The following is a 12,226-nucleotide window of genomic DNA, read 5'->3' as shown; positions in this document are numbered from 1 at the left end:
CTGAATTTACTTTTATAGTTTAAGAAGTAACTTAGTGAAATCTAAAAGTAATTTAGACATATCATAAAAGTATGTTGTGATTTTTCATCAAAATATAATCATGTGAGATCTTGTTGTAAAGATTTAATTGCAACGAACACAATGGCGTAATCGAATTATAATCGGATAAGTAATTTAAGAGAAACTTCTCCAAGAAGGAAAAAAAATATATAGATATTAAGTGTACTAGTAGCTTTTTTTTTGAAAGAAGGGTATCTCTCTTTAGCACTAACTAGCTAGTACTCTCGGTGTAGTCGCGTCCGTTGATATACGATGCAGATTGGTTATGCGAGTCTTGTGTGGGGAGCGGTCTTTCTCGGTATAGCGGCTGCAATACGAGGGGATGTTGTCGGTGCCGAGCGATTGGTCCTTTTGGTGGTGGCTCCCTTGCTCGCACTTGTTTATCACGGATTCATTGCTTACATTATTTGGATAATGTCCGGAGAGATTTTGAGATGAGACCATCACAAGCAGAGCCAGGGCCTACGTCGGTTGTGCGATCGTCTAGACCCAAACTGGTATTCATCACGAACCAACCCAGCTAGCAGCCTAACCAATAGGACGTCGTTGTCCGTCTTTACGTCTGTCTCTCTCACATGGCCACACTTTATTTCATTATTGTGGCTAGAGTTTAGAGTGAGGTCTTGTGATCTTCTCATCTTCTCATTTGCATCTATTTAGTCTGAAAATTGAACTAGGATTTTGTTTTATTCTTGTTGATTAATTTGTATTGTAATATTTAGGTGTTTATAATGTTTGGCAAATTTTGCCGCAGGACATCGTGACTTTGCGGTTTTAGCCGTAGGACACCGCACGAAGTGACTTTTGGGGGAACACACTCTCAAAATGTGGTTATTTGCTGGTGGACACTACACCCATTAAATTAATGATTTCTGTGCTGACTAGACGAGATGGCTCCACTTTTTTACATGACTTGACCAAATTGCCCCTTCTTCCTCTTTCTCTTCCTATCTTCTTACTCTTTCTCCCTTCTCTCTCCCTTAACGGCGCGACTCGCGATGACCATGCGGCGCAGGCGGGCAACGCGGCGCGCGATGCAGGTGACTGGCGACGCGAGAGAGGGCGGTGGGTGACGCGATGGCACACTCGTCTAGGAGTGGCGGCCAGCGCGAAGGTGGAGCAGCGGCCGGCGTGGCTTGCGGCAATCGTGCAGCGCGATGCGGGCGGCCGGCGCGCGACGTGGGGGCGCACTTGTGCAGGAGCGGCGGTCGGCGCGATGGCGGAGCAACGACCGGTGTGGCTGCGCGGCATAGGACAGCGGGCGATGCGAGCGGCCGGCGACGTGGCACAGGACGACGGGCGATGCGGTGGCGCACTCGTGCAGGAGCGGTGGCCAGTGCGAAGGTGGAGTAGCGGCCGGCGCGGCTCGCGGCAACCGTCCGGCACGATGCAGATGGCCGGCGACGCATCGCAGGGCGGCGCGTGAGACGGTGGCGCACTTGTGCAGGAGCGGCGGCCGGCGCGAAGGCGGAGCAACGGCTGGCGTGGCTGTGCGGCACCAGCTGCAGCAGAAGACGGCCGCCGCCGCCGTAGACGACTGCCGACGCCGCCCCCACGCCCAGCTCTTCTCTGCTCCGCTCCCTGACCCCACGACGCCGCCCGACGTGTGGCGCTCCCTCCTCGCCGGTGTACGGCTCCAATTAGCTGGCCTCCCTCGCCGGGTTCCTGCTTGTGGGTTAGCCCAGCACGAGCCATCTCCTTCGTGTCGACATGGAGGACGGAGAAGCGCTAGCCATAGCAGTGTGGAAGGAGGGGATAGAGAGAAGAGAGAAGGAAGACCTGACATGGGGGCCCAAGGACATTTTAGAACTTTCACACAATTTCTCTCTCCTATTAATTTAATGGGTGTTTAATGGGTGCGGTGTCCACCAACAAATAACCACATTTTGAGAGTGTATACCCCCAAAAGTCACTTCGCGCGGTGTCCTGTGGCTAAAACCGCAAAGTCACAATATCCTGTGGCAAAATTTGCCATGATGTTTATTCACATCATTTTCGATGGTATATGATTTATAAAAATATGAGTAAATTTCACAAAACTACAGATATTTTGATTAAACTATCACAAAATACAGATTTAAGACATTGTATCACAAAACTACAGTTTAGGGATAAATTTATCACAAAACTATAGATTTAAGGCTAAGTATTATAAAACTAAATATTTTATATTTAATATCTAAGTATTCAAAAAAATATAGATTCTAGAGTTTAAATCCGTAATACTAACATTATGTCGTAGCTATAAACGTTGTAATTTTTGGGATAAATTGATGCTAGACCTATAGTATTATGATAAATTTACTACTTAATCTTTATTTTTCTATGATATTTCATCTTAAATCTGTAGTTTTATAAGAAATTTTACGCTAAATCTGTAGTTTTGTGATATAAGACCTTAAACCTGTAGTTTTGTGATAGTTCAGTAGAAGTACGTATAGTTTTATGAAATTTACTTTAAAAATATACTCCCTCCGTCCCTAAATATAAGAGATTTTGGTAGGTTGTGACATATCCTAGTACATTCTGGTTGTATTAGGACGTGTCACATCCAACCAAAATCCTTTATATTTAAGTACGGAGGGAGTATATTACAAATTAAAAATATATTTAGTTTTGAGAGCCAATGTTATGAAGTTCGCCTACAGTTTTAGAAGGTGTTATTGCTACTCGATGATATATTACCACACCATGAAGATCATGAGGTTTAGAAAATGGATTGATTGGATCCATGCCTTTGTAATTTCAATTTTGAAAAATATTGTTACTATTTGTAAATTTGAAGACACACCATTACAATTTAATTAAAAGTTGAGATACGCCATTACGTGCCCTTTCAATACAGTTATAAAAAAATATGCCTCTTATCCTTTCTTCATTCCATTCTTCCTTGCGTTGGAACCTCTGCCACCCGCATGCCACCGTCGTAGGCGAACTACCTCCTCATGTTCTCTCCTGCCACCGCCAGGGAGCTCCGGAAGGATGACAGCCAGATCCGAGCTCGAAGGGATTGCCACAAACTGCTCCTCAGCAAGGTCTTCATCGGACAGGTCCACCAATGCCGCAGTTGCCTAAGAAAGGATGATAAGATCCTTGGCTAGCTTCAACAAGTTCGATAGAGTGGCCAATGATAGAGAGGCGGTGGCTCTATGGCATGAGGATGGGCGAGGAGAGGTGGCGGACAACGAGAGTGGAGAACAATGGGAGTGTCCGGTGGCGGGCTTGATAGGGATCGCCAGTGAAGAGATGACAGATTAGCAGGAGAAGGAAGAAGGGACTAAAGAAAGAAGGAAGGGTAATTTGGTCCAAAATTTTTTATAGCTGTTTTAAAAGGGGTATACGTAGTGACATATATTCCGTTTTGATTAAATTGTAAATGTTTTTAAATAGATGAATAGGAATGATATTTTTTAAAATTAAAGAAATTATAATAGCATGAACCCAATTAACCTTTAAAAATTAAGATAGTTTTCGGCTATTGCTAATTGTAATCGGTATTATAAACCCTAGGCATCACTATGAGAGAGTATGCCTAGAAGGCGCTCGGTTTTTCCCATCCACGTACGTCGGATGACCGATTGAACAAGAGATCATTACCGATAGCTAACGTTATCGACCAACCTATGATCAATGATCATGCTTGGCAAAGCTCCAAATCTTGGATTTACAATAGATTTAATGTTTATATGTTAAATTATAGTGGTTTAAAATTTTAAATTTCATCTAAAATAGGAACAAATTGATTGAATCAAATATTATCACATGATCATAGGTCTAGATCCATGGATTTATGGAGCTAGAAATACCCAGCTCCTAGAAATACCTAGCTCAAAAATATTTCTAGCTCAAAAAAATCTTGGATCTCGAGTTGGGTATGTTTGCTGTGTGTTATTTAAAGCGCAAAGATTGCAATTTCACCAGATTCAAACGATATATCGTGAGACATCCGTAACAACACTTTTGAGGCTATAAAATGAGAACCCAAGTAATCATAAATACATATAATGAGAACATAAGTGATCATAAATTATACGACCAATGGAACATATTGTACAAATGAATAACAATTAGATGTTTATGAATCATATAAAGCTACAACTGAGGAAGCTACACTGGTTGGAATCTTATGAATCTCCCTTTTTTCTTTCTCCTATCCTACACTTGAATTGTTTCCAGAAGACGACCTCAACAGTTGATGATGATTAGGGGTTACAGAATTGGGCATGCCTGGGTTGAACATGATGTTTGACGTCTGTGGGGATGGCTGGGTTTGGATGGCCGACAGCGGCAGGCGAGGTCCGAATGACAGCATCTGCTGCCGCTGCTGCTGCTGCTGCTGCTGTAAGAATGCCATCTGGGGGTGGCCATGCCCCTGCATGTTATTGGCAAATGGTGCTGGCATACTGGATTGAGGCATCGAGCCTGGCACGCCCATCGGTCTGGGGCTCATACTCATTGGATTGGATGACATGGTGCTAGTACTACCCCCAGGTAGGCTATTTCCAGGCGAGGCCAAGCGGGTTGACACGATTCGGACACGGTCAGATGCAATCCTCTGCCTTATTCTCTCCACTTGCTCGCATTCTTTCAAAAGCAAGGTCTCGACTTCGGCAAACTGCTTCAGCTTCAGTTCCAACCTTTTTAACTGCAAGTTAATTGTTATTGCAAACAAATATTATCAATGACGACGATGCAACTTGGTAAAAAAAAAAGCTAGTGACTATGACCAACGGCAGATCAAACATAGATCAATTACAGTTTTCTAACTTGCTTCCTAGATAAATAGAAAAGGTAATCGTAACAGAATTTTTTTAACAAACACTTCACGTATTCCCTGGGAAGTGGCAATCATTTGCTTATATTCCGTTACTAAAGCTAAGGGGGCTTTGCAACTGAACTGTACTTGGAAACAGGACTGTTTGTGATCATATATATTAGGACCTCTTTTGGATAAAGTCCTACTTATTGGTATGTATTGAATTTTAATGATCCTACTTACTAGCAATTATACATAAGCCTGACAACACAATTAGTTCAGCCAGTTATAGACTCGGTTCTCACCAGCTATACTTATCATTCACCACAACACTATCATTGGAGACATGCAATAGTGTAATCATAGGTATATAGGCAATTGAGTTATATAAGTTTCCAAAACCTAATCAGAATGTATGAGAAACACCTTTTACCATCAAATTAGACTAGGAAAGGGAAACGTGTACACAGAAACCAACTTTACACGGCCATTTTGAAACTCTTTCTAGCACCCATCCAAAGAGAACTCATATTTTAAGGGACCAAGTACAAAATAAGCCATAAGGTGGGGCCATGCAATAGTGCATTTTTCTTAAGTAGGAATCTGCACATTCAGACATTCAGTAGTGACAGCAATAATGAGAAAAACAAGGCCCAAATATGAACAAGATGGCAACGTTCACACTAACCTGATGGTTTATTACAGTAGCAGTTAGTCTTTGGATTTCACGTTCCTCTTGATCCGCAAAAAGTTTAGCCTTCGTAGCTGCTGCCGACAAACCACACATGGCAGCATGCTTCACCTTTTCTGGAGAGATGGATGAAGATACACCTATTTAAGGATAGGATGGTTTCCTTAACACTAGTATCTTGCATGAGTACATGGGATTGCGCAGAAAACTGATTATCGTAGTGGAGAATAAATATGAAGTCATTACCACCATTATGATCACGAAAATTCGGATGTGCACCATGGCCCCTAGCATCAGAGCAAATGCCTTCTGAATTCACCCTTCAGTGTTTAGCAAAAGGTAAGTCAAAACCTAGATCTACCATAATAAGTCCAAAGGAGACTGCAAACCAACCAAACAACCAAATGAAACAAACCAAAGGTCCAATTCTAACATCAGGTGGATAAGTTCCACAATCTCAATGAGGGATAAAGATCGGCAGTAACCACCTGGTTGCTATCTGAGTAACCATATTGGTAGTACTGTAGCTACAAGTATTGGCACGATATTTTTGGCCTAATCTTATTCATTTATCTAGTACCCATTCATACGCTGTTTGATAAAAGAAAGTCAAACAGAACTCAAAGATGGTTATTGCTGGTAGCTTGTAGTTGTACCAGATAAGATTTGGTATTCAATTTATGTAACCTTTTTCTAAAATCCTGACTGAAGTGAAGTGTTTACTGATTTAATCATGCTACTCAAAATAAAAACATTTCAGATGACTAACCTGGAATCATCATCTATTGTCAAATCTGATAAAGCGGCACTTGCACATGATGCTGCAACTCTTGGTCCTATAGCAGAAGCCAAAAACCCAACCTGCACAGTATCTCCAAACAGTAAGACCAGACAGAGCCAGATATATACATAAGGCTAAGAAGCCTATATATGTTTGGTTCAAACCTCATGAGAACTAGTTTACATTGAAGCAGTGAAGCACATGATTTGTGTGATTGCAACAATTTCATATTAAACTTAATCAGGGAACAATATGAAAACTAATTCAGGATAATACTGATGTTATTTCTCATGTTACTAAGCACTCTATACTAGAAAGAGTGTCACGGTCAGGTCAAATTCAGCAAGGAAGAAAACACATCACACTTGAGATAATATGATGGACAAAACCATCTTGATTAATAGGCACGAAGGCAGGCAGAACAAGAGGAAGCATTTGAACTAATAAGAACTCACTTCAGAACTTGTGGCATGCGCCAATCAACTTATAACCACATATAGTATCCATATCAAAGTAGTATAGAACTATAGATCTCTATAAAACTTAAACATTCAGACATTCAGTGGCTTGCTGTATATGTGCCAGCATACATTTTGTAAAGGAATGCTAGGTCTGGAGCAGGCACAAAAATTGGAAGGTACTAAGGTTGAAATGGACCTCAGACCAGTCAGAAGATTAGAAGGGACACGAGCAAGAGAGAGGGGGGTTATAAGGGGCTTTCTACTATGCCATTGCTCTAACATCCTAATTACTAAACCTCCAACCAATTACATTGAATATAAAATCACCCGTAGTGCACTTCCGTTACTGTCTTGTCAGCTCTATAGTGCATATGGTGTTTGAGGCTTTGAGCCGGTAATCAACTGCTGAAAATGATGTGCACAGGCATTTAACTTTCAGCCTAGAGCACAAAATTAACTGCTACGTTTGGATAATCAATCAACAATTATAAGCTATGATTTTAAAATCAAGTTCCAAGACAGTTCAGCTTAGGCCTCCACCTCCAAATTAAAGGAATAAGGTCAGCTACTACTAACTACCAAATTGGCATTAAAATATAAATTGTTTCTAGAAGTAACATCATTGGCTTTATTAACTTCAACATTTTCTGTTGTTACAGAAACCAAGCTTATTGAACATAATTAATCCTAAAATCAAAGTCCAAAATTCAAAATCAGCTTCAGATTATAATCCAAAGAAGTGCCAAGCAGAGCTATGCAAATATAATTTCAGTAAGAAAATGTCACTGTCAAAGAGAATTAGAGAAAGACATAAGCACAGCTTCTACGAGCTAACATAAAAGATAGTACCATGCATTCTTATCATCCAAATCTAAATGACACAATTCACTGTTCAAAACCCAAAAAAATGTTCACTCATTCTCTGAACAGGTTTAGTGAACTGCTTACCAGTGACATCACCGGATTAGAAGAATTAATGAACGGAAGCTGGTTTCCAGGTGGAATTCTTTGAGGTAGATTTCCTATGGAGAAACATGGAAATCAAATGTTAAAAAATGCTAGTTATTATAATCTAAAATTTGTGAGAAAACAATTTTTGAGAACTCTGTTAACAGAGGAACTACTACCAGTGTAATTATGTAAAAATACCTGAAGTACTGCCATTGCAATCTGAATGTGGGTATCCATTGGTTTCTGCTCTAAATGGCACAAACACATCTGGCACCTCAATGTTCTCTAATAAACCATCTTCAACAGGAAGACGAATAAAATGGTAAATACATTGTGCTTTTGACTTTGTTCCAACATGCTCTGCAATGTTATTCCAGTTGTCATTGTACTTCTCTATGCCCTCCAACAGCAATAACGTTTCTTGATCAGTCCAACTGTCCCCGTCATTTTCTGATCTATTGCTATCCCCATCAACCCTCTGAAAATCTAAGCTTGAATGCCCAGTAATATATCTCGCGCCATGGAAGCAATCAGAGCATAGAGCGATATCTGCCTGCTCAACCAACAAGAAGGTTGTGATTGTTTGCTTCTCATCCCCCACAAAGAAAAGAGTGGAAACCAGAATGATGCATTAATATTGCACTAGCAAAATAGACCTACCAGTTATCTTCCTTCAATAAAGAGAATGGAATACTACTATAACCAATTTATGCATAGTTGAAAGTGTGAAACTCACCTATCCCATAACTTATAAAGTTATGGTTCAGCTAAAGGCAGGGTTCTAGTCATTGCTACACCAAAATATATGATACCATTAATAAATATCACTACTAATATATGAAGGGGCAGTTGTCTTATTTGCTATCTTCAACCTGATAATTGCACATGGAACTTTCAAAGCTGTCATGGAGTTTGCAGTGGCAGGCTGCATCAAGGGATACTTCAATGGAGGACAGTAGTTGTCATGGATGCACACTTTGTGGCCCTCCTTATCCAACACATTTTGAGTGTCTAACATATTGTTTCATCTGCATCATTTCTGCTCTCCTTAATTTTGAATTTGATTGTTGGCCTCCTTGCAGCAGTATGCCGCATGGCAGCCAAGGAGCCGATAAGTATGAACATGGTGCACAGGTGTGCATCCTTCTCCAATCCGTACATTCTAGGCACCCATTGACCAGCGGCAAGGAGGTGGCCGCTGTAAACCACCTATATACTCTTGTCCAGATGTACATCCCAAATCTCTTGGTAGTAACTTTCATCCCTACCCCTGCTGCACTCTAACATGTTTATTGTATAGGCATCTTAGGATCTTTATGTTGCACTGAATAGTGTACTTCCAATAAATAATTCAATATTTTTCAACTTTCCACGAATCATCACTTCAATACAGTTTGATACTACAAATTATATGTATTTTAATTCAAAAGAATACTACAGATTGTATGTATCTTCTTATTTCAACAAAATCTGCAGGTTTTATTTTTATGACAGTTCACAGTATTACTATGGCCTGCCACCCAATCAATTTCCACATTGCTCTTACCACTCACTGAAAAGTTGCATGAATAACCACATAACCCTTCTATTAGTTCTTTATTGTTCTTAAGTTTAATACTTTTGTTGACTGTGTTTTGTATTGTGATTTTTGATTTGTGTTTTGTTTTCTATGCAGGAACACTGATCATTTAATAGCCAATTCTGCTCAGAAGCTTTCGGCACAGTAAAATGTTTGAGTTGATCACTTGTATGTAAAGACCATAAATTGCATTAGCTGACCAGTAAGAGTATAAGATTCAGCGTTCTAAATGATTTCCTTCTCTCTAATTAAAAAGGGAAAAAATGGGTTTCCATTGTTTTAGCAGAATAGAGCATGACGCAACATAGGTAAACAAGTATTTGTTGGGTTGGAAAACACACAGCAGTGACGAGCAGGAGTTATGATGCAAAACGCAAAGCAAGTATCGTTGGGTTGGCAAACAAAGATAGACATATTAAATAATATCTCAATTCCCAGCAAAAGCTTGGGCCATAACTTGCTAGACTACTACAGCTCAGCTTACTGTGGTGTAGTTTCCCAGTTGTTTTATTATTCATCTTTTGGGTGTAAAACAAAATGTAAACAACAATACTAAGATATATAAAGGTTTCCTGCACATGAAAAATGGGGAGAGAACATCTAAATGGGAATTACAAGGATGCTCACCTCCTTTAGTGACTGATAGTGCAAACTGGTCAAAGGCTGTAAGCAATAACTGCAAGAACTCTCTGATAATCGCTCCCTAATCTTTTCATCCAATTCTGCAAGCCCAGCATCAAAATGTACCACCTCCGAATTTGATGCCAATGAAGAAATGTCCTCTGCTTGGAGGCTACATTTCGGTCGATCAAACAAAATTAGGCCATCAATTGATTTCAGTGGCGCAGTCAATAGTTGCAACTCCCCGGTTGGCTCCTCCCTTAGAAGCGATGTTGCCATCCTTAGACCCCGGTGCACCGACCCAGACGCAAGGTAATTGATGATTCCCCAAGTGTCTAAGAACCTAACAATCCTACTGAGATCATATAATTCAGCTGTGTTCGCAACAAGCCCTTGACACTCTGCAAAAGCAAGCCTCTTGCTTGGGTTCTCTAAATATTTTGCAATAACCTTATTCCTCAATAGCATGTACTTCTCCGGAGTGTTGCCCGGAGATTTCCCTGAAAAGAACTGTGGCACCACCTGCCTTTCCAGCCTGTGCACGATCCCTGGGGAGAACCAATCTACAAATCGCAAACAAATTAGTGCCACATTATAGCTCAGACATTCAGGTTTTTGGTTGCAAAGAGCAGGCGGACCTGAGTGCTTGGGCACGACATGTAGGCGGCCCTGGAACTGCTTGGTCACGCCATGCCCCTCCATAAGATTCGGCGGCGTGCACACATAGGTAGACGGCTTGTCAGTGTCCGTCGCGAGCGAAGCGTGGTCAGGGAGCACCCCGGAGAGCACCTGCTGCTGCCCGTACGAGATGTTCTCCAGCACCGCCGCCGCCACCGCGGCGGAACCCTCACCCGCACACGCGGATCGCTCGGCCGCGATGACGGCGAGGACGGACGGGTGCGGCCGGTTGACGACGCGGCGGGTGGCGACGGGGAACGCCGAGACGGGCTCCGCCGAAGGGAGCACCTCCGCCTCGCGGAGGTCGAGCACGGGGTCCTCCGCCCCGGCTAGGGTTTCGTCGTCGGCGTCCTCGGGGACCGCGGAGTCGTCGTCCTCGTTAACGGCGGCGGAGTCGGAGTCGTCGGAGTGGTCCGCCGCGGCGGCGGCGGCGGACGAGCGCCTGGACGGCGACGGGGACGCGGTGGGGTTCCGCTTCCGCTTCCGCCATTTCAGCCGCGAATCTGGGAGTTAGGGTTCGGGGAATTAGCGCCTGTGTTGGGGAATTGGAGTTCGGCGAGGGTTGGAGGTGCGTACCTGAGGTCGACGAGGCCTTCCGCGGCATCGTCGTCGTCGTCCTCGGCGTCGTCGTCGGCGGCGGCGGCGGCGAGTGAGGGGGACGGGTCGGGACGGGGTCGACGCGAGGGAAGCACGTGCGAGGGAGGTCGGGATTCGGGAGTGAGTGAATCAGTGTACTGAATGAACTCTTTTCCTCAAAGAGGAAAACGAGTCTAAATTCGGAATCTATTTCCGTATTTCGAGTTTTAAACTGTTCTGCCTTCGGTTTGAATTTTCGTCCCTGGGATAGCATCTCTAGCGACTAGCGGAGTAGCGGTAACTATGGTGGTTTTTGGATTAAGGCTCTGTTTGTTTCAGTTTAAAATTATTGTAATCTAGATTATTAAATCAGATTACTCTAAACTGGATTATAATAAGCTGCAAGTTGTTTGTTTCTCTGGATTATTTGAGGGATCTAAGGGTAGTGGGTCTTTATCCACCCAATAATCTGAAAAAAGCTCCTCCAGATGAGATTATTAGATTATACTAATTTGACTTATAGATTATAATAATCCATCATAATAATTCACTTATTTTGTTTGAGCTTACTCCTAATAAACCAAATTATAATAATTCTAAGCTGAATCAAGCAGGGCCTAAGTGACTAAACCTTAGTCCCTGTCATATCGGATGTTTGATACTAATTTACAGTATTAAACATATACTAATAATAAAACTAATGGTATAAATGAGAGCTAATTCGCAGGATGAATTTTTTAAGCCTAATTAATTCATAATTAGCAAATATTTACTGTATTATCACATAGGCTAATTATGGATTGATTAGGCTCAATAGATTAGTCTCGCGAATTAATCTAAGGTTATGGAATATGTCTTGTAATTAATCTATATTTAATACTCCAAATTAATATCCAAACATCCGATGTGACAAGGCCTAAAAAATTTTAGCCATATTCAAACAAGGACTATATTTCACGGCGCTTAAAGAAAATCGAAGAAGTGTTTGCTAATTGAATATTAGCTCATTTTCTAATAACCTGAAAATATCTCTAATTTCATAGACATCACATCGTCGTGCATAAACTAAACA

The 12,226-nt window shown here is 41.8% G+C and overlaps 1 protein-coding gene across 2 annotated transcripts; it reads right to left on the bottom strand.

Annotated features, from left to right (window-relative positions):
- Positions 1 to 4,036: 4,036 nt before the first annotated feature.
- LOC127754632 (SWI/SNF complex subunit SWI3C homolog) lies at positions 4,037 to 11,318 on the bottom strand. 2 transcript variants are annotated; one of them, XM_052280205.1, is made up of 9 exons: positions 11,155 to 11,318; positions 10,539 to 11,081; positions 9,907 to 10,463; positions 7,899 to 8,253; positions 7,698 to 7,771; positions 6,277 to 6,368; positions 5,754 to 5,827; positions 5,505 to 5,647; positions 4,037 to 4,705 (listed from the first exon to the last, which is right to left on the bottom strand). In XM_052280205.1, exons 1-9 carry the CDS (start codon positions 11,180 to 11,182, stop codon positions 4,211 to 4,213), a joined length of 2,361 nt encoding a protein of 786 aa, XP_052136165.1. In that variant the 5' UTR covers positions 11,183 to 11,318; the 3' UTR covers positions 4,037 to 4,210. The 2 variants fall into 2 exon arrangements, with proteins under 2 accessions (XP_052136165.1, XP_052136166.1); XM_052280206.1 differs by having other exon boundaries at positions 5,505 to 5,623.
- Between the last annotated feature and the right edge of the window lie 908 nt (positions 11,319 to 12,226).

This window comes from Oryza glaberrima, chromosome 11, assembly GCF_000147395.1.
Source record: "Oryza glaberrima chromosome 11, OglaRS2, whole genome shotgun sequence".
Lineage (NCBI taxonomy): Eukaryota > Viridiplantae > Streptophyta > Magnoliopsida > Poales > Poaceae > Oryza > Oryza glaberrima.
This window is presented reverse-complemented; position numbering and strand designations above follow the sequence as displayed.